The sequence below is a fragment of the Rhipicephalus sanguineus genome, chromosome 6 (genome assembly GCF_013339695.2).
Source record: "Rhipicephalus sanguineus isolate Rsan-2018 chromosome 6, BIME_Rsan_1.4, whole genome shotgun sequence".
NCBI classification, from domain to species: Eukaryota; Metazoa; Arthropoda; class Arachnida; order Ixodida; family Ixodidae; genus Rhipicephalus; species Rhipicephalus sanguineus.
In genome coordinates, this window is record NC_051181.1 from 144,111,366 (window position 1) to 144,131,519 (window position 20,154).

At 49.0% G+C, this 20,154-nt stretch overlaps 1 protein-coding gene across 1 annotated transcript in view; it reads right to left on the reverse strand.

Annotated features, from left to right (window-relative positions):
• LOC119396625 (uncharacterized) overlaps positions 1-20,154 on the reverse strand; it is a 296,945-nt gene that overhangs the window by 3,994 nt on the left and 272,797 nt on the right. The window contains exons 2-7 of the mRNA XM_049417162.1: positions 12,631-12,987; positions 7,896-8,021; positions 7,650-7,810; positions 4,056-4,259; positions 2,038-2,333; positions 466-787 (exon numbers count right to left, since the gene is read on the reverse strand). Coding sequence (XP_049273119.1) covers positions 466-787; positions 2,038-2,333; positions 4,056-4,259; positions 7,650-7,810; positions 7,896-8,021; positions 12,631-12,961 — 1,440 coding nt within the window. The 5' untranslated portion in view covers positions 12,962-12,987. The remainder of the gene's footprint in view (positions 1-465; positions 788-2,037; positions 2,334-4,055; positions 4,260-7,649; positions 7,811-7,895; positions 8,022-12,630; positions 12,988-20,154) is intronic.

Consider the following 20,154-nt stretch of genomic DNA (forward strand, 5'->3'; position numbering starts at 1 on the left):
TACCTTGAAGTCTCGGTTAAAGCGGGACCTTGGCGTAGTTTCTTTGCGCAGCCTTTTCGTACAAGTATTGCTTGCTGTTCTAATAGAAAGAGAAGGGGAACCTTGCAACGATAGAGAGCCTCCACCTCCACCCTCCTTTTTTTCCCCTTTACGCAAGCTGAACAATGTGATGAAGAAGTTGTGCTCACTGACCAAGACAAAGTGAGGACATACGAGGGACGTTTCGGTACAGGTTCTTTGATCACACTTCACCCGGCAAGTGTCGTAAAAATTAGGAACCCCGTGCTCTCGCCTGCTTTAATGTGATCATGGAACCCGTACGGGTCCCGAAACGTCCCTCGTGTGTCTTCACTTTGACTCGGTCAGTGGTCGCAACTTCATCATCATGTTACCTCACCAGACAAACTTTCGTCGAACTCTTGAACGCATAAGCTGAACAACGTTTCACAGCACTGCAGCTCTGACCTGCAGCACTTCACCGCTGGTGGAGACGGCCTTGACGGCGTACTTGAGCGTGGCCACGTGCCTCTCGTGCGAGAACTTGAGCGGCGTGTCGCTCAGGGACGCCACCCCGGCGCCGGCCATGTTGAAGTTGAGCGAGTCCAGCGCCTCCAGCACGGAAGCACTGAGCCCCTGGCGGCCGCCGAAGAGGCAGTCGGTACCGCGGCCGCACTGCACCCTCTGCACGGCACGCAGAGCTGCGCCCATTGCCCACACGGCCCGGATGACGGCCACCGCGTCCGCGCTGTCGCTCATCTCGTCGTCCCAGCGCTGAACCACGTCGTTCCTGCAAGTGGTCGGCAGCCTTGCTATCATGCCCGATGACCTTGAATTAGCATAGCTTGTATTTGAATATTTGCATATTTAGTAGTTGAATAAATGTGAATTTCGTAGTTGAATTCAAACTGCGAACCTTTGCAAACTCTGCACGTGCACCTGTAACACGGCACGAATAGGGGTATATGCTTAAATTAATGTGCATTCAACCGCTGTGTGAAACCATGGTATCATGTTCCAGAAAACACCGCTTCTATTCGTACAAAACACATGCCTTACAGCACACATATACCACACATGTACAGCCTCCAGCATTTTTAATAATATCGCGCGAGCGTCGACCGCACGCAGTATCAGCGCCTTACAACGGCGATAATCTGAGAGACTGGCAGCAGTACGCACAGGCGCACGAAGCAGCGCTAGCGCAAGCGTCGTCTGCCAGGCTGTTCCTTTCAGGATGAAACACTCCCTTTCTTTGTTAAAGGCGCCCGGAGTGCGCACAATCGCAGGTAGAAACGGCACGAACGTTTTGCTTTTTTTTATTTCCACGTTTCCCGACAACTCATCGTTCTTGTGTATTACATTTTTTTATTCAAATTTCCCTGCGCATCAACTTTGAGCAGTTTCTTTGACTGCAATCACAGGAAAGATCAAGAGAACATGAATCGGTAGATCACGGTTTAAGTTGTGCGCATGGTTTTGTTCACACCGCTTTTGTTTTCCTTTTTTTTATCTAAGGAGACTAATACAGTCATTGTGGTAGGGCGTGCATCTTCCTGAAAGGAACAGCGTGGCAGACGATGCTTGCGCTAGCGCTGCTTTGTGCGCCTGCGCGTACTGTAATGTAATGTAATGCGTATTTTTCATCAATCTTGTTGTAACTGATTGTTTATTGTGGACTGCCATTGGGTGTTCAAACTGCTATGTATACCCCCCCCCCCTTCCCCCAATGTAATGCCTGAATGACGCTGGGGGTACGAGAGTAAATAAATAAAAACGGGAAAAAAGCAGTCAGCGGCCAAGCAGAGCCAGCACAAGCACCAACCACAACAACCGGCTCCTTCATTTTTACACTGGTACCCGTATTTGTCACTACAACCTCACTTATGTCTCACGGGTAAGTTTTCGTCGCCATAAAGAAAACACCGAAAAACAAAAAGCACGTAAAATTTTTTTGAAAGACGAAAGCAAAGACCGGGCTTCATTGAGGCATCTCGGTTATTAGTGCAGCAAACCGTCTACATGGTTGACGCGTGGCACCTGGAGTAAGTCTTCCGAAGCTCCTGCAGCAGTGGCGCTGATCCGTCCCTGTCCATCAGATCACGCAGGTAGTCGCCGTATTCGGCCGGGCGTTGCGTGTCGTCCGGAGCCGCAAAGAGGACGTGGCGCAGGCGCCGCAGCTTGTGCGGTGCCAGCAGCCCCGCCAGAGAAGCGGTCACGTCTCCGGGCGTCACCAGGACCCAGGAGAAGGCGGCGTCTGGATCGGGCTCGTAGCTCACGAGGAACGCCTTGGCCTCAGCGGGGGTCACGAACAGCGCAGCCGCGCGGCAGCCGCTCTGTCGGTCGCCATTGGGGAAGATAAGCACCACAGTGAACTACACTTAGACCAACCATGGTTCTCGAATCCAAACAGAAAACCATTTCCCGCTTCACTTACAGTCATCGTGAAGACCCTTGTGGCACAGGCACGTAGGCAAGGGGGGGGGGGGGGGGGGGGGCCCGCCCCCCCCCCCCCCCCGAAATTCGTCCAACCTTCTATATTTCCGGGCAACTTTTTCTTCTTTTTGTCATGGAAAGACTTTCTTTCGAACAATTAGGCCTCGGGCCCCCCGCCGAAAAAAATTTCTGGCTACGTGCCTGTTGTGGCACACAGTTTCTTAAAATATTTACTAAAGGGAACTCTGGCGCTGCGATAGTTCAGCCACCATGGTAATCATTGGGTAGTACATAGATTTGCCTATTCTTCGTGCTTGCAGCTTCGAACGTACTTGTGACTTGGTTTATTGTTGTTTTGGCTTTTGTTTCGAATAAAAGAATGGCTCGTTGTGAGCCTCATGAGCTGATTTGAATTGGTCAGCCTAAAAGGGTCAAGGTCGGGAAGTCGACTGCTGAACTTCGCCTTGCGACAAAGCGGCTGCAGGCTAAACGGAGCCACACGGAGCTAAAATGAGGAAGCTTAGGAAAATCCATGTTCTACCAATCATTCTCATGCTGGCTGAAGCGCCATGCGCTGCTGCTCCCATAAACACTAGCGCCAGATTTCCCTCTAGTACACTGGTATGAAACTGTGTTGTGGTACGCAGACCAGATGCTTATGAACGTTGATTTAGCTTATCAGTGAAGCTACTGGGTTTGTCTGTATGGCATGTTCAAAGTAGCAGAACTTTTGTGAAGCAAACTCAGGGGAAAAAAGACACATCGCAAAGAAGCAAGGTTCCCCATAAAATAGAATAATATCTATCGCTGCATTTATTTGACCACAGCAAGATCGCCTAGTTGGTAGTAAGTTATACGATTTCGGATGGGGAGGGGGGGGGGCTGCAATTTAGCATAAATCAGATACGAGAAGCACATTCCACCTCAGATGGACGAAATCACAGGCACCACTGTTTGGCCACTGTTGAGCAGACAAAGCGTCTATGCTCATGTTACCCTCCATCCGGTTTGGATTTATATGTACAGAAAAGGAGGACCACACAAAGCGCTTGGTGTGTTCGCGCTTTCCTACGTTTACGTTTTTGCTTTTGGATCACAGCGGTGCGATTTGAAACTAATTTGTATCCTCGTCCATCCAGTCGAAATTGGGTGTCGTAACCACCATAATAATGAATGAATGAATGAATGAATGAATGAATGAATGAATGAATGAATGAATGAATGAATGAATGAATGAATGAATGAATGAATGAATGAATGAATGAATGAATGAATGAATGAATGAATGAATGAATGAATGAATGAACGAACGACCCTGTGGTTTTTATGTTCCATGTGGGAAGATGCATGCATAGTGAATAGATGGGAGAAGAGGGGCCGAACAACGCCGCCATTGACGAAGGCGAGACGAACCTAAGAACGTCAACGCCCCCGCCGTCGACGAATGGTTCCACCCCAATTGAAAGCAGAGATTGAGTTCTGTCTTCAGGGCTGGGGTGGGACCGTACGTCACGTGACCCCGTCACACGATTCCACATGATCCGGTGGGGCACGCCAGCTCCGTAGTGAAGTCTCAGAAGAATCGTAATGAGTAAGAGATATTCTCTCTCATGGCTGATTACCTCGACAAGCTGCTTCGTGGAGCCCAGCGCCTCTTGCACCTGCTGGTAGGAGAATCCCGTTGGAGCGTCGGCGCTCATGATGTCGATGGCCATGTCGCGGGCCACGCGCAGGAAAGCCCGCGACAGCTCGCGTGGCCTGTCCTCGGCCGTTGACATGACGGCCACGTACGACCAGCCCAGACGACGCAGCGTGCTTGCCAAGGCCTGCGACGCGCGAGGAAAAGTCAGAAGACGCTAGAACTTGATCGTACGTCTAAAATGCTCGGGTATTTCCCCGTTACTTCGAAGATTAAGTGAAAGGGGCAAGAGGTGAAAATGACCTCGAAAATTACAGCAGCAGCATCTTGATTCTCCCATAATGATGGCAGACTGAATGCGCACTTCAGATCTGTTTACCTGGAATGTGGTACAAAACAAGGGCGTAGCCAGAAATTCTTTTCGGAGGGGGCTTAAATACATTTTATATATGTTCGTGCGTGTATAGACTATTTCACGGATGGATTTCGGTGCCGCCATATTGGGCTGTAGCGTTGCCGTTCCGTATCTTTAACAACGAAACGAACGGTGCTGCGGCAGACACATACGCATGAAAACGGTTGGGTTGGCACATTCGACGTTTCATGACTTTTTAATTCACGTCGCGATATACAAGTACAAATCGATGTGTCTTCATTTCTTTCGTTCTTCGCCGCCTTTGCACAGTGGGTAAGACGAGGTGCTGTTAAAGGACATCCGTAAAACTTTTGTCAGGGATAATAATATAATAATTCTTAGTTTTACATCCCTAAACCACGCATGATTGAGGGACAGCGTAGTGGAGGGCTTTGGAAATTTCGACCAGCTAGTGTTCTTTAACGTGCACCTAAATCAGAGTACACGGGTCTTTAGCATTCCGCCCCCATCGAAATTCGGCCGCCACGGCCGGTATTCGACCCCGCGACCTTCGGGACAGCAGTCAGCAGTCGAGCACCTTAACCACAGACCACCGTGGGGGGTGGTTTTGTCATTGACAGTAGCGTGAACTTAAAAAAAGAAAGCTAATAATAAAACAGTCTTAAACGACGTGCTTCACAGCACTTGCAAAGTCGTCTCGAAAAACGAGAGCGTGGCGGCTCAGTGACCAAGGCGAAGCTGCGATCTGTTTGGTGTACTGTTCCCGTGGCTGCAGAGCTGTGCCGCAGCAGCAGTTTGTGTACCATATGTGCGTACGCGAAAGCAAACTAACCTCGTTGGCACGACATACTTGCCAGTTGAAACGGAGCCCTTTGTATAAGCGCACACTCCATCGGAATAGACGAGGAAGACAAACACGGAGCGGCACACTAGCGCGCTGCGCGTTGTTTGCCTTGCCCACCTTTTCGTTGCTACTAAATTGGCCTATGCGTCAACGTGTCAGCGCTGTCGATGTCCGTAAACGGCCGAGCACATATCATTTTTCTGCCCTCGTTACAATCACCTACGAAAATTTAAGGCGACGTTTAATTGCATCTCAACATAAAGTCAACAGACGGCCACAACAACTGATGGCCACGTCCTTGCTAGCTTAGAAAACTGTTTGTTGTCGCGCAGGTGCTGGCCAGTAAATCTCTTATCCAAATAACGCGTGTTATTCGACTGCATCTAAACGGTTATTCAATTGAAAGCTCTTAATAAACCCTGCCGTGATGGTCTAGTGATTAGGGTGCTGGATTGATGACCCGAAGGTCGCGGGATCGAATCCCGGCCACGGCGGCCGCATTTAGATGGAGGCGAAATGCTCGAGGCCCGTGTACTTAGCTTTAGGTGCACGTTCAAGAACCCCATGGAGATGGTCGAAACTTCCGGAGCCCTGCACTACGGCGTGCCTCATAATCATATCGTGGTTTTGGGACGTTATAAACCCGAATAATTATTAATTAATCATTAACGCTCGTAATAAGAAGTCAGTGGAAGAGCAACAATACATCTCTAATTATTTTTGTGAGGAACGTGACGGTTCTATTCCAGTGATAGTCTTCGTTTTTCGTCAGCGGTTTGAGTGGCGCTCCACCTGTGTTATCACGGAGGGTAAGCTACCCTTAACGATGATGATTACAAAAAGAATAGAATCAAGCAAAAGGAATCATTACAATACACTGATACAGTTATTGAAGACCAGCAGCGCCATTTACTGTCTTTGTAGTCGCACTGTGAAGAATACCGTGTGTACGCGCAGCTAGCTCACGTTCGCCGCTCACCGCAATCAAATTTAGCCTAACCGATTCCTTTCTCACGGGCCGTTAAGATGTAACATTCAGGGCGTTCGTCACGCTGACTGTCCTATTTCACTTTTTTAATTCTTTAATGTTTACTTTCTATCTCTTCTGTATTCGTGGGCCGTTTCAAAGCAAATAAATTCACAGGGAGCACACAATCGCTGCGCCCATCCGTCAACGCAGCACGGCGCATGCAGTTCATTGGCACCGATCCGCTTGAAGCGCGATTCGGTGCGACTCATATTCAACTCGTACGTTTCGCGGCCTGACTCAACAGCCTGGCACATCCAGCGAATCTTCCTTAATGTTTCACGCTCCGGGCACGCACGTGTCCGTGCACCGCGAGTTTTAAATGTGTTACGCTGTAACGCTCAATCCGTCGTGTCGTGTCTTCCGATAGCGCTAGCGCGTTGTCGCGAAGGTGTAATACGCCTTTCATTATCCACATTTTGTGCTACTGTCCTAGACACAGCCTAGAAACGATGTCTCGATAGTGTTACTGGCTCGTGTTGATCGCAGGTGACAGCAAATCGTTTCCGCATGGCGACATGTGAGCAGCCGGAGTTTACGACAGCGTTACGATGTTTGAGGACAGCAAATGTGTACGAATGGCTTTAGCGTGTAGACATCTGATGCGTGGATGACCTGAAAACGAGGTCGCCCGTAGACGAGATAGTCAGATGGCATTCTTCTGGCTCGCAGGGAACCGTCACGATGAGCTTAAAGAACCTGTACTCGAAAGATCTCAGTGACGGTCATATGCTCGTAGTGTCACGGTGAGTCGTCAGCTGCTCGATCGCACTTTACAGCAACAATGTTGATTATGGTCCTGTGCGGCGATCGTGTGCATTGATCGTCACCGGCTGTTACCACGTGTGTAGTTCATGCTTCATGTGTGTCTCACACACACATGAAGCATGTACTACGCATATGGTACTTTGAGCGCTACCTCTTCGTCACACATCGTATAGCGTAGCTAGCGCGCGATGTTATGCTAGCTGGTACGTAGCAAATACCCCTGTCACGCGAGAAACTTTCGTGTCATTTGTACCTAATGACATTTACGTTTAATGTACCCGTGTACATCAGATGTACACGGGTACATATGAAAGAGGACAGAAAGAGCGCCAGTGGCATTCTTTCTGTCCTCTTTCTTTTTACTCTTATGCATTACACTTTCGATATGTAATAGATAACCGAATGTTTTTTTCCCCCGGTTACTCTCACTCACTATATATATCTATAGAGCCCGTCCTGTCTACGTGTAAACTGTTGTGTGTTCTTTGTTATGTGCGCTACCGAAGTGAATGTCATTTACTCTCCCTCCTTCGTTTCGCCGCTCTCACTATCTGAGACCAACCCTTGCGAGCGAAGTGGCCGCCGGCGCGGTGCTGTAGAGGTTGCGCAGCCTGCGGACGCTCTCGGCTGGAACGTCCCTGGCGGCGACCGCCGGAATCGAGAAGGAGGCGAGGGTCTTGGCCGCGGTCTCGACGGCCTCCACATCGCCCTGGAGGATGGCACCTGCGTCAGACGACGAAAATGTCGAGGATAAGGAGAGTTAGCTCCGAGTCGTCGCTCGTTCGTGCACGCATATTAGGGCACTAACCGAAGACGGGCGGCACTCGCGTGGTGGGGCAGGCCATGGAACGCACGTGACCCGCCTGGTGGATGACGCGCACGCTTTGCCGAAGAGCCACGTCGTCGCGTCCGCACGTGTCGTACAGGTAGACGCCTGGAGGAGAGAACCGAGGGGGGCGTGGATGAGGGTGACACAGGCCAAGGTTTTTAGATAACTACAAACGTTGATAGACGTTTATAGTATATCTATAAACGCTGATACGGACAGACAGTGACAATGCTTTGACTATCGATATAACAAGTGATAGCTCCTAGCAATGCAAAATAGAGCTGCGTGATCGTTAATGCCATTATTTCAGACCTTGTAGTCGTTCCTGGGTATGTTCAATAGATGAACAGTTGATTATTTCATGTGTGTATCCAGTGTGTCAATACTACGGCCTCCCGGCTGTTCCTGTTGAATAAAATATTGATCGATCGATTTATCGTGTGAGTGAGGCAGTTAATTGCTCATTATCGTTATTATTGATTGGTTATAAACTTTTATGCTTTGAAACCGCTGTGCAGAAAATTTTCCTTTTATGAACGTTTCAAAGTGTTTGCAACACCTCGCTCGCTCACTCACTCACTCACTCACTCACTCACTCACTCACTCACTCACTCACTCACTCACTCACTCACTCTTTCTCTCTCTGCCGCAATGCCTTTTACCCGCTTGGTTACTGAATAAGAGATAAGTAAAAATAATAAAGAAATAAATATGTAAATATTATTACCTCCAAATGGCTAAAGAATTATGGGAGTCTGAAGACTTAATTCGACGAGCTATCGTCACGTCGACGACGGAAGAGCTATACATAGCTACAAAGCAGACCCGTTGAGATAACCCCGGTTGTTTAAGAATAAACGGCACAAGGAAGGAAGTTAACATCCATCCAGTTCGGGAAAATGGGCGTGCATATGTACGTTATGGCCGACAGGGGGCAGGCGCATCGCGGTCTGTTGGCTATACGCACAATTCGCCCGCGTCATCTGTGTATAGGGGGATGTTTGCGATTACGACGAAGCGTTTATTTTCCTTTTTATTTTATACGCTTAATCCTTTCGCGTCTCTATCTATTTCCTTTATCTATTTCGATCTCGGCTGTTCCGTACGAGGAAGACTCGCATAGCGCAGCTCGTTATACGAGAGACTCGGCGCGTCTCTCGCGAAGGGCTCCCCATGCCAAGGTTACCGGCGGAATTTCCCGCTCTTTTTTCTTTCCCACCCGTTTCGGCAAAACCCTTCCTTCTCTGTATCCTTCCTTCGTTTTCTTTTTTTTTTTGCTTTCTTCAGAAGCACGCTAGCGCGTAACTAGGACGCCCGCTTCATTAATGCGCGCGATATCATCTCGAGTCGCACAAGTGAAAGTTTGTGGAATAAACACGGCAACGGCGGTGAAAAGTCAGCTTCGTTCCATTCTGAAATCGTTCGCGCATCTCTCCACTTGCCCGACGCCGCCTCGGGAAATGGAAAGGGGGAAATCACTTTTTAATGGCGGACAAAATGGAGGGGCCCCGTCGTGGTCGCGAGCCACAGCGAGAAAGCGCCAGAAGAAGATGAGACCATTTAAGCCGCATTTGGCTTTACATATACGGAAGTGCCCGACACGCACACGTTAGTAACAGAGAAGGACCGCGACTATTTCAAGATGAGAGTTGCAGCGTCACGCAATCGACAAGCAGCTTGGGGTTGTCACGTGACAGCTTTGCTTCCTGACCACTATTGCAGCAGAGTGCCGTATTATCTTTTTCAGAGCTGCTTCTTAGTCAGACAGCACTGGTTTGAGTAGTCAGACAGAAAGTGGGTTGAGTAGCGCCGTGAAAATGTTGTATTCAAACTAATTTCCGTAATTTTTTTTAAACTCGCGAAAAGGTATGTTGTATATTGTCACCATGATGAGGGACTTTGACAACCACCCGTTTGCAACCCAAAGCTACAAGGAAATTTATACGGATTTCTTGAAACAAAGTTTCAGAAAGTTTTAAACTGCGCGATGAAGACGGGACGACAGCAGGAACACTACAAACAAACAAGCGCTGTGTTCCTGCTGTCGTCCCGTCTTCATCGCGCAGTTTAAAACTTTTTTTGAAACAATGAACCGACTAGCCCAACAACATGCCTTGCTTGAAACAAAGCTTCGTAAGTTGACGGAAAATTCGTCCTTGTCCGGGGATCGAACCCGGGACCAACGCTTTGGATATTACGACATTGTCACAATCTTCACCACTTGGCAGGTCGGCTTACTATACGTCTTAGAAAAGTTACAGCGAACACAGACGGGGACAGAAGTGAAGAAGAAACAAGACACAACGCTTCTCTTCTTCACTCTGTCGCCGTCTGCGTGCGCTGTAACCTTTCTAAGATGAAATACCAACTAGCCCACCAAGCCATCCTCGTTATTGTGCGTATGGAAGTCAATTATTCGGGGCCTTTCATTGTACCTACTGTCCTTGCAACTTGAACCGTTTATCTGTGGTTTCCTGTTACCTCTAGAGTTCACTCAACTTTAGTTACATCAGCTACCAGGCAGGGCATACAAATCACTAAAGCTGCCTCTGTGCATGCAGCCACTTTTTAATCAGCATTTACGCTACACATATGGGAATCGATTTGCGGATTCTTGACGTCACCGCAGCGCGTATACGTCAGGAGAAGGGGAACGAGGCGAAGGAAGCAGCTCGCTCGAAGTCATCGGCATCTGATGTGGGAAAAACACACACCAGGTAACGCGGCGCAGCCATTTAAGTATGTGGCAACGTTTTTAGATTATTTTTAGCTTATCTAAAAACGTTGGTATGAGGCCATGGAAGTTGCTCTCACGCTCTTGGGATCATCGGCGCAGCTCGTCATTACTGCACTCTTTTCGAATCGTCCGAGTGAATGGGCCGCATTCGTGCGTAGTCGGCATACGCATTCGTCTTGCTCGCAACGACGGGCTATTTTTCCTCCCGCGTGCCGGCGGTATATTAAGTCGTCTAACAAACACCGCCGTAGAAGGAAAGAAACGCAATTGTTAACTCTTCGCACGCGGCAAAGGAAAATAAACCTGGCGCGACAACGTTGTTGGCATCGCGGGACGCACATAACGCGATTCGATTTATTGTGTGTAAAAACTGGAGATTCTATTTGCACCTCAACGGCTCGGCGTCACGTGACTTGCGAAAAAAAAACGTTACGTATGACGTCGTACAGGGGCGTAGCCACGTTAGGGCACAACGGGCCCGTGCCCCCCCCCCCCCGAAATTTTTTTTTGCCATAGCATACAGAGCAGAAAATGACACTCGACCACATTTGCCTGCTCGTCCCCACTACAGATCAAGGAGGTGCCCACCCCGAAAAAAATTTCTGCCTACGCCCCTGACGTCGTACCACCACCGTACAATTTTCGTGAAATACAATTATACGCTATTTCACAAGCTGGTTGCGGCAGGCTGGAAGCTACAAGGTGTAAGCAGATCATATGCTCGCGCAGCAAAACATAGTTCTGTTTGCATTAAAATTGGAGACTGTTAAACTTAAAAAAGAGGGTTCAACTTAAATTGGGGAATACGAAACGAGTAATGGAAAGAAAAATGACAGGTGTAACCTTAAGGGACAAAAAAAGAGCAGAGTGGGTCAGGGAACAGACGGGTGTTAAGGACACCTTAGTCGAAGTCAAGAAGAAGAAATGGACATGGGCAGGGCATGTAGCGCGTAGGCAAGAAAACCGCTGATCATTAAGAGTAACTGTCTGGATTCCAAGAGAAGGCAAACGCGCGAGGGGGAGACAGGAAGTTAGGTGGGCAGATGAGATTAAGAAGTTCGCGGGTATAACGTGGCCACAGCAAGCATAGGACCGGCTTGATTGGCGGAACAGGAGAGAGGCTTTTGCTCTGCAGTGGGCGTAGTCAGGATGATGATGATGATGGAGAAGGTTAAGACAAATGCGTTTGTTGGGGACGTGCTACGTCACAGCAATACGTGTTTCGCTAGTCACGACTCGCACGTACACGTCATAATCATTTAATTATTGTATCGGTAACTGTCGGTAATTGCAGTGGGGATCCAACGTTGCAGCGCCCATGCAGACGTGATGGCCCGCTTCGATCCGAACTCGCGCTTGCTACTTGCCCAATGTCCTGACATCAGTAAATAAACGGTGGAATCGGCTATCGCAGTAACCTACGCCGTGCCGCTTCGTGGTTCTCGATATTTTACCAACGTCACATACTGCCAGACTCAACGTCGATAGCGAGGGTAGAAGTGCTCTCTAGCGACGCGCCGATCTACTAATGACGTCACGCGTGACTTTTCTCTCACGTGACACCGAGCTGTCGATGTGCAAATAGACTCGCTGTGTCCTCGCTTATTTCCGATATTGTTCAAGTGCGATAGATTTCAACCAACTTAACCAGTCTATCGTCCTTCAAACATTTCGTTGCTTAGTGTCGTCACAGACTCTTCTTCTCTTTCATTATTTTACACCCCCTTTCCCCATCCAAAGTACAGGGTAGCAAACCGGAGACTTGCTCTGGTTGACCTACTTGTCTGTCCTTTATCTTTCTCTCTCGCTCTCTCTCATGATAGATCACTCCTTTTTTTCTATTAGGGGTTCTTTTTCTGTGTTTACATGAGCAACAATTTTCGCAGTTCTGGTTTCTTTCTTGAGAGCGTGGATGGCAGGAACAATAACAAAACAACAACCCAGATAATGAACTACAAAGGAAGCATGCTCGTTTACCCAGGTTGAAGTCAGACGGGGCTTTCCTGAAGTTCGCCTGTTGCGCAGCCCACACTCCGGCCAGGGCGAGCCGCACACGGCGCGGGTCCAGGGAGCCGCACGCGCCGTCTCCAGCGGATCCTGCGGTGGCGTCGCCGGTGCCGTTTCTTACTGCTGTTCGTAGCGGCATCAGCAGCGCGATGTTCGCCTGGCCCGGATAGATTGCGGGACTCGGATCCTCGGCACAGGCAACGCTGCCGAACGACTGCAGCCACATGGGCAGCGACAGCAGGAACCCGACGGTGGACAATCGCTGCGCCCGAGTAGCCCACGTTGACTTCAAGATTGCCATCTGGGCGGTGGGTTACCAGGGTGTATCTGTAGGAACGAAGAAGGGGTGAACGAGAGGAGGAGAAAAACAAACAAGGAATTAATAGGAGTACTTCTTGTGGGGCTATAAACTATTTTACAGATGGGTTTCGGTGCCGCCATATTGGGCTGCCGCTTTGTATCTTTAAGAACTAAACTAACAGTGCTACAGTAGACGCATATACGCACGAAAATGCTTGGGTAAGTGCATTCAACGTTTATGACATCATTAATTCACATTGCGATACACAAATATAAAAAAACATTCTTTTAACAGTCCAAGGTGGCGGCGCCCCTCATAATCATATCGTGGTTTTGGGACGTGAAATCGCAATAATTATTATTAAATTCGAGTACGCTTTACCAATGCGCCGTCTTCAACCATAGCAAGTTGCGTTGTCAGAATAAACGAGTACTTGATATTTACTGCATTTTTTATTGACATTTGTCGCGATCGTTGGAGGGGAACAAGGTGGGTGACCGAGCGACCGCACTAAGTCCGACCACGTGTGAGGTGGTCTATAGTACTGTACTAAACGTTTGGGGGGCAGTTCCTCGAACCGTAGCATCACGCGAAAGTGCTTTCTCTAAAGCCAAATATTTGATCATCTGAGCTGTAATCTAACAGCCGCTTTACATTGCGACGGCGAACTGTACACAGCAGAAAGAAACGAACGGGCATCGGGGGTTCGCCTTTCGGGGAGTTCGCCCGTAATGCGACCAGTTCCTGACGCGTAACCATCCTATAGCGCCGGAGCTAAGCAGGGTAAATGAGGCTGGGCCAAGAAAAGAAGATTCCCGGCGGTCACCGCCAGCCGGCTCCGTACGGGTGCTGTTTGCGTCGTCGTGCGTGAAACGGACACGGCCGAACGGAGCCGAAAAGGAGACGGCTCGCGGGCCGGCTCACCGCGCGGGCCGGCTCACCGCGCGGGCCGGCGTAATCGCGCGAATCCGCTGGGACCATCTCGAGCTGGCGGCGGTCGAGGTCTGGTTGGTCCGCACAAATGCTTCTCGGCGTCATTGAACAACGACTTGTCTGTGGTATATACTCGGAGGCTGCTGTTTCTGCGCTTAGGTGTTGTCTATTTGCTGTCCCTTTATTATATGCGGAGCACTTTGGGGGCCCGGGCTGTCGTCTCATGTCGTCTCATGTCATCTCCTGCCATCTGACGTCGTCACTCGGCGTCACGCAGGCAAAAAGATGTATAACATAGCCATGTATACTACAGCAAGGGGGCTGAAAAGAGAAGTGGGGTTGAGGAAGAAAGAAATGAGGGGAGAGGGTAAAGCATAGCATAGCCACGTATAATATAGTATAGCAAGGGGGCGGGAAAGGGAAGTGAGGCTGAGGAGGAGTGATGTGAGGGTGAGCAAGAAGGAGAGGAGGTGGGGAGAGGGTAGAGCATGGCATAGCCATGTATCGTATAGTATAGCAAAGGGGTGGGAAAGGGAAGTGAATGTGAGAAGGATAGAGTGATGTGAGGATGAGGAGGAGAGAAAGGAAGAGATGAGAGGGCGCCACTGCATCAAAAATAAGTTTCCTTTCCCGCCATCTATGGACGCCGAGCAAACTGCACGTTCGGAACGCCAGCGTCGCCGAAGTGCAGGCGAATCACCGCTCCGCCCTTCCTACAACTCTCACTTTGAGTGCAAGTGCATACATTTTTATCGTTTTGTTTAGCTTGGCTGCTCACGTTTCCAGAATATGATTTATTGAACACAAATCCATTCTTCGGGTGTCCATCTTCAATCAGGCTCGCTGGTTTTAATGGATGTCGCTCGGCAACGTACGTACAGTCAAATTCGTTCGTGATCGTGAGAGTGAAGTTGGGGGGACTCAAAGAACACATGTTTCACTGAAGTTCTTCAACTGCAAAGCTTTTCTTTTTTTCGGAGAATCCCCTGTGGTATTCTTGCTCAACCCAGATCGTGAGTGCCAGAAGTGACTAGCGGACCGGACCATCAGAGCTACAGGAAAGTCAGCGCTAGCCCCGGACTAAAGTACCCGCCCGAGTTCTTAGTTTTGTAATAGTCATTCTCTCTCTCTCTCTTCCTGTAGCTTCGCTCTACAAACGGGTGGATATCATTTCGCTTTCTTTCATGAATCATCGTCCAGCTTGCGGGCTTCCGCTGAACATATTCGCCGAATACACGCTGTCGCACGTGACTTAAGACGTATACTTACTCAGGTTCACTCAAGCTAAGGCTCACGCCCACTTCGAATCACTTCGACAAAATGACGATTTCGACACACTTTGAATTACTCGGTCCAACCCAGGCTCACGGTCAATATAGTCTGGTCGAATCTACCTGCAAGTGAATTCGCCGATCTTTGTCCGGTTTGCTATTCTGGACACTGTCAAATTCCGCCATCTTGTCAAATTTTCATAATGGTGGCATTTTTAAGCCAATAGGAGAGGCCGTAGCAGCCCTCCGGGCCAATCACACTTGACCAATGGCGGAATTCGACAACATGGCGGAATTTGACAATGTACAGAATAGGGATGGCCCTCATCACGAAAATTGCGTTTGCAGGCTGTTTTGCCGGATGCGAAGAAACTCTATTGCGCCATATTTGGCTGTTGATGTGAAAGTGATCACGTGACGGTTCCAGCAGTTTATCCGTTGTTCTTTCAGAGTAACTGAGCGGATATCGAGGGAAGACAAACGGTTTAAGTAGTCACGGGAGAGCCGTTCTTTTTTTTTTCTTTCTTTTTTCCTGACGTATAGTTTGGAGCTGCTGGCTAACACACGACGAACATACGAGTAATCCTATGTCGATCATAGAGGTCATCGCACCGTTGTGGACACAAACAGGCTGACCGTTGTATAGTGATATGCGCGATGGAGATAACGGCCCAGTGTGACTACGCTGCACAGCAAATGTACAAACGTAACTTGAAAATAGCACGGCGTGCACGAAGTCACGCTGTCGTATTGGCTGCGCTGTACGCGAAATTAATGAAATGCCAAGTTCGGCCTTCAATTTATCCGCTAGCAATCTGCTCGTTTACGCTGAAAACATCGATACAAAACGCAAATGGAGCTTTAAAAGGAAATATCATCGGTCTAAACAGGTTTGGCGGTGATCGTTAGTGTCCCTTGAACTTGTGTATCGGTTTCCTGGCGAGAACGGGACGGGGCGGTGACATAACCCGTTTCTACGAGTCGTGTATTCGTCCCGCCATCTGTCTTAATTCCGGCGCATCTGTTTTGACTCGCGCCGCCCGTAAACAGGGGGAGAAATTAAAGCGTGTCACGTTCTTGCTTGCCACATTTTGTTTGCGTTCGCTAACACGTCCCAGGACGTGCCAACCAGAGGTGTCCTGTCTTGCGCTGTCGTTAAACGGAAAGACGAAAGAGAAAATTTTCCATCGACGCGCAGCCCAATGGATACCCTCGTCGGGAGAGGCTTTTGCCGAAGTAGAACTGATAAATAATAATCAAAGACAAACTAACCAGCTATGCAGATTACACACAACACTATCGAGACTTGAGGCGGAATTTCTCTCCGCCTCACCCAAAATTCGACAGGAAACAGGCGACAGAGTGGCGCAAATTGCAAACCAATTCTTATCCCGGTCCTCTTCAGCTACACTGGATGTTCCCAGAACTCTACCCAGACTCATTATGTCATCATCATCATCAGCCTGTCTACGCCCACTGCAGGGCAAAGGCCTCTCCCATGTTCCGCCAATCAACCCGGTCCTGTGCTTTCTGTTGCCACGTTATACCTGCAAACTTCTTAATCTCATCTACCCACCTAATTTTCTGTCTTCCCCTCACGCGTTTGCCCTCTCTTGGAATCCAGTCAGTTACCCTTAATGACCACCGGTTATCCTGCCGACGTGCTACGTGGCCGGCCCATATCCATTTCTTCTTCTTAATTTCAACTATGATATCCTTAACCCCCGTTTGTTCCCTGACCCACTCTGCTCTCTTCCTGTCTCTTAAGGTTACACCTATCATTTTCCTTTCCATCGCTCGCTGCGTCGTCCTCAATTTAAGTTGAACCCTCTTTGTAAGTCTCCAGGTTTCTGCTCCGTAGGTAAGTACCGGTAAGATGCAGCTGTTATATACCTTCCTCTTGAGAGAGAGTGGTAGACTACCATTTATGATTTGATAATGCTTGCCGAATGAGCCCCATCCCATCCTTATTCTTCTAGTTATTTCACTCTCATGGTTCGGCTCCGCGGTTACTACCTGTCCTAAGTAGACGTACTCCTTTACAACTTCCAGCGTCTCGCCACCTATCGCGAAGCGCTGTTCTCTGCCAAGATTGTTCCACATTACTTTAGTTTTATGCATATTAATTTTCAGACCTACTCTTCTACTTTCCGTATCCAGTTCAGTAATCATGAGCTGTAATTCGTCTCCCGCGTTACTCATCAATGCAATGTCATCAGCGAAGCGCAGGTTACTGAGATACTCTCCATTAACTCTTATCCCTAATTCTTCCCAATCTAGGGCCCTGAAAACCTCCTGTAAACACGCGGTGAATAGCATTGGAGAGATCGTGTCTCCCTGTCGTACACCCTTCTTTATTGGGATTCTGTCGCTTTCTTTATGAAGGACTATAGTGGCTGTGGATGCGCTGTAGATTTCTGTAAAGTACGTAAAATAGAAGAGGCCTCCCCGAGTCACAAGCTATAGGGGTACCCCACTCAGCAAACAGACTCCCCAGAACCTCTCCGGGAGCGACGGCAGAGAACGCTGTTCAGCTGCGATCTACAGGACTAAACCTGGGCTATCCAGCAGGCCAGGGAGGCTACAGGAAGTCAAGATCTTCCGCCCTCCATCTTAGCGGTCTGGCACGGACCAGAAAATAGCCGGATCTCGATATAAGGTTCTTTCTCTCTCACTTTCACCTGCAACGTATTCTCGCCAGCCAAAGCTGCACAGACAAATATAACGCCATCGTTGCCAGGGTGCGACCAAGTTCGCGCTGCAACCAAAATTTGTCATGACTTGCCAACAAGCCCACTTCGCAACTCTTGTTTCTCGTGCAACGGGCCCCTTTCTTTATGTTCCTCAAGATCCTGGCCGCACTGTAGCCCTCATCGCCAGTGCAACATGCAGAGCACGGTCGTTAGGCTTTTGCATCCGGACGAACATCCTTCCCGAAGACGTCGTAGCTCTTTTTGGTGGTTCCATGCCATCATTCGGCCATGGGAAAAGGTTGCTCAAGATTTTGCGCCCTGAATGGCATCGCCGGATTCGTATACGCAGGATGTATCTCAGCGTGCAACTTCAAAGCTCGTTTGAGTCTCCTGTCGCCGGTAACCCTCTGAAGAAATATCTGCGCCTGGCCGGCGAAGTCACCGAGGTTCTCTGGACGACACAGTTGCGCCAACTTCGACAGCGTGTCGGCAGTGACCGCAGGAAGGTGACTTACAGTGTCAACGTTCCTGAGAGCCTCCATCTTTCAGACGACGTCGTTCAAGTCCTGGGACTGGGTCCGAAGTTCGCCGTCGAGAAGAGGATGACAAAGCCAGAGCTCCTGTCCGTGGTCCGTCGTGTGTCACGGAAAGCAACTGACGGTGAAGAAGCGAGACTGACTTCGGAAGGAGTCGATGCCTTAGGACGCTGTAAGCCAAATTGTTCAAAACTTCCTCTCACGTGACCTGTGGTTGCTGCTGAGGTAGGGGTACTTAGGGCGGTGCGGGTCTGGAAAAATAAACATTGTTGTTGCTAGTAGCGCTGCGTGTGTCGTCTTTCTTCTCGTGTCCCTGTACCAAGTTCGCGCTGCAACCAAAATTCGTCAAGCGTAGCGGTAGTTTCACTCATCGTTTCGCATTGTACGGGCTTTCAACAGACTTCAATCGTCCTCCACTGATCCATCCCCGTCGGCGGTCGACGGAAACATGTTTTGCGGCCGCGCCACTCCCATCGGACAGAAAAAAAACACACATGAGGGCACTTAAGTTTCCCCACTGAGGTCGCACGTGTCGCACCGTCGCTAAGCGTGTACGCGCGCGCTTGCAAGCGCTGTGAGCTCGTCAGCACTGGATCGTGACGGCGTCCTTGCGACTCCGCTGTACGAAAACGGTAATGTTTTCCCCCCGTCGAGTTATACGCTGTTCCTGCTGGGTGTTTGCCGAATCCGGTAACACGTGTCGCTTGTCAGGAGTGATTATTCAGCGCTGTATCACTAACCAGTTGTTCTCTTCATTTTTTTTTAAATTTTGTATATTTAGAGCGTTCGCACGAAGCCCCTGCGCATGGCAAGCGCTGTTGATAGTCGGGAAAAACGGCCACGTCATTGAGTTGACGTTGTACGTTCTCCCCTACAGCTCATCTCTACTCGCAGATTTTTGAGTCTACTAAATGGGTCGTCAATATCAGCGTGCTTTAACCAATAAAAGTTGGCGATGACAGTTGGTTTATCAGCCAATGCTTGAGTTTTATGCAGTTACCGCGCGCTGAAATAGAGTCCATTTAGAGGACTCTTACACCAAGGATACCGCTGATTGCAACTCTATGGACTCTTTTAGAGAGAGAGAGAGAGAGTACAGAGAGAGATTTATAAAGGTGTGAATATGCCTTTAGCGTTGGACAAAGTCGCGCAGCTTTTATTCTTTACCATAAAAACGCTGTCACCATGATGTCATCATAGTGGTGTCTTCACGCGGTCATGATATCGTTTTTTTTTTTTTTTTTTTTTTTTGTCACGATGAGGTGTGAACGATGAGGGCGGAATACTTCGATGCCTCGTCAGACGCGAAAATCGACCGTCGGCGTCAACACAGGTGATGCAAAAAATTATCATCGCGTGATAACGTCACCATGTGTCGTCATCATGACGTCACATGTCGATGAAACTTGTGATCTCACCATGACGCCATCATCTTGTCACTTTGACAACACATAACGTGACGTAATACATGACGTCGTCGCTTGGTCAAAGCTGACCCAATCCCGGAGAGCTTGCAGTGCCTCCGATCCTGGAGGCAGCGCAAAACAACGTTAGGTGCAGAAAGCTTTCGGAGGGGGGCGAGGGAAGATCAATGCATCATCTGAGACCAAAAAAATAATAATAATCGCCTTCGAGTCGTCTTAAGCGAACGCATAAGGGACCCTGCGAGTTCTTTTATTAGTCACCTGGTTTCCATAGAAGAATTACTCCTCCGTGAATCATTCGTTTTCACAGATGATTCGATTGTCGTGGGTCACTCG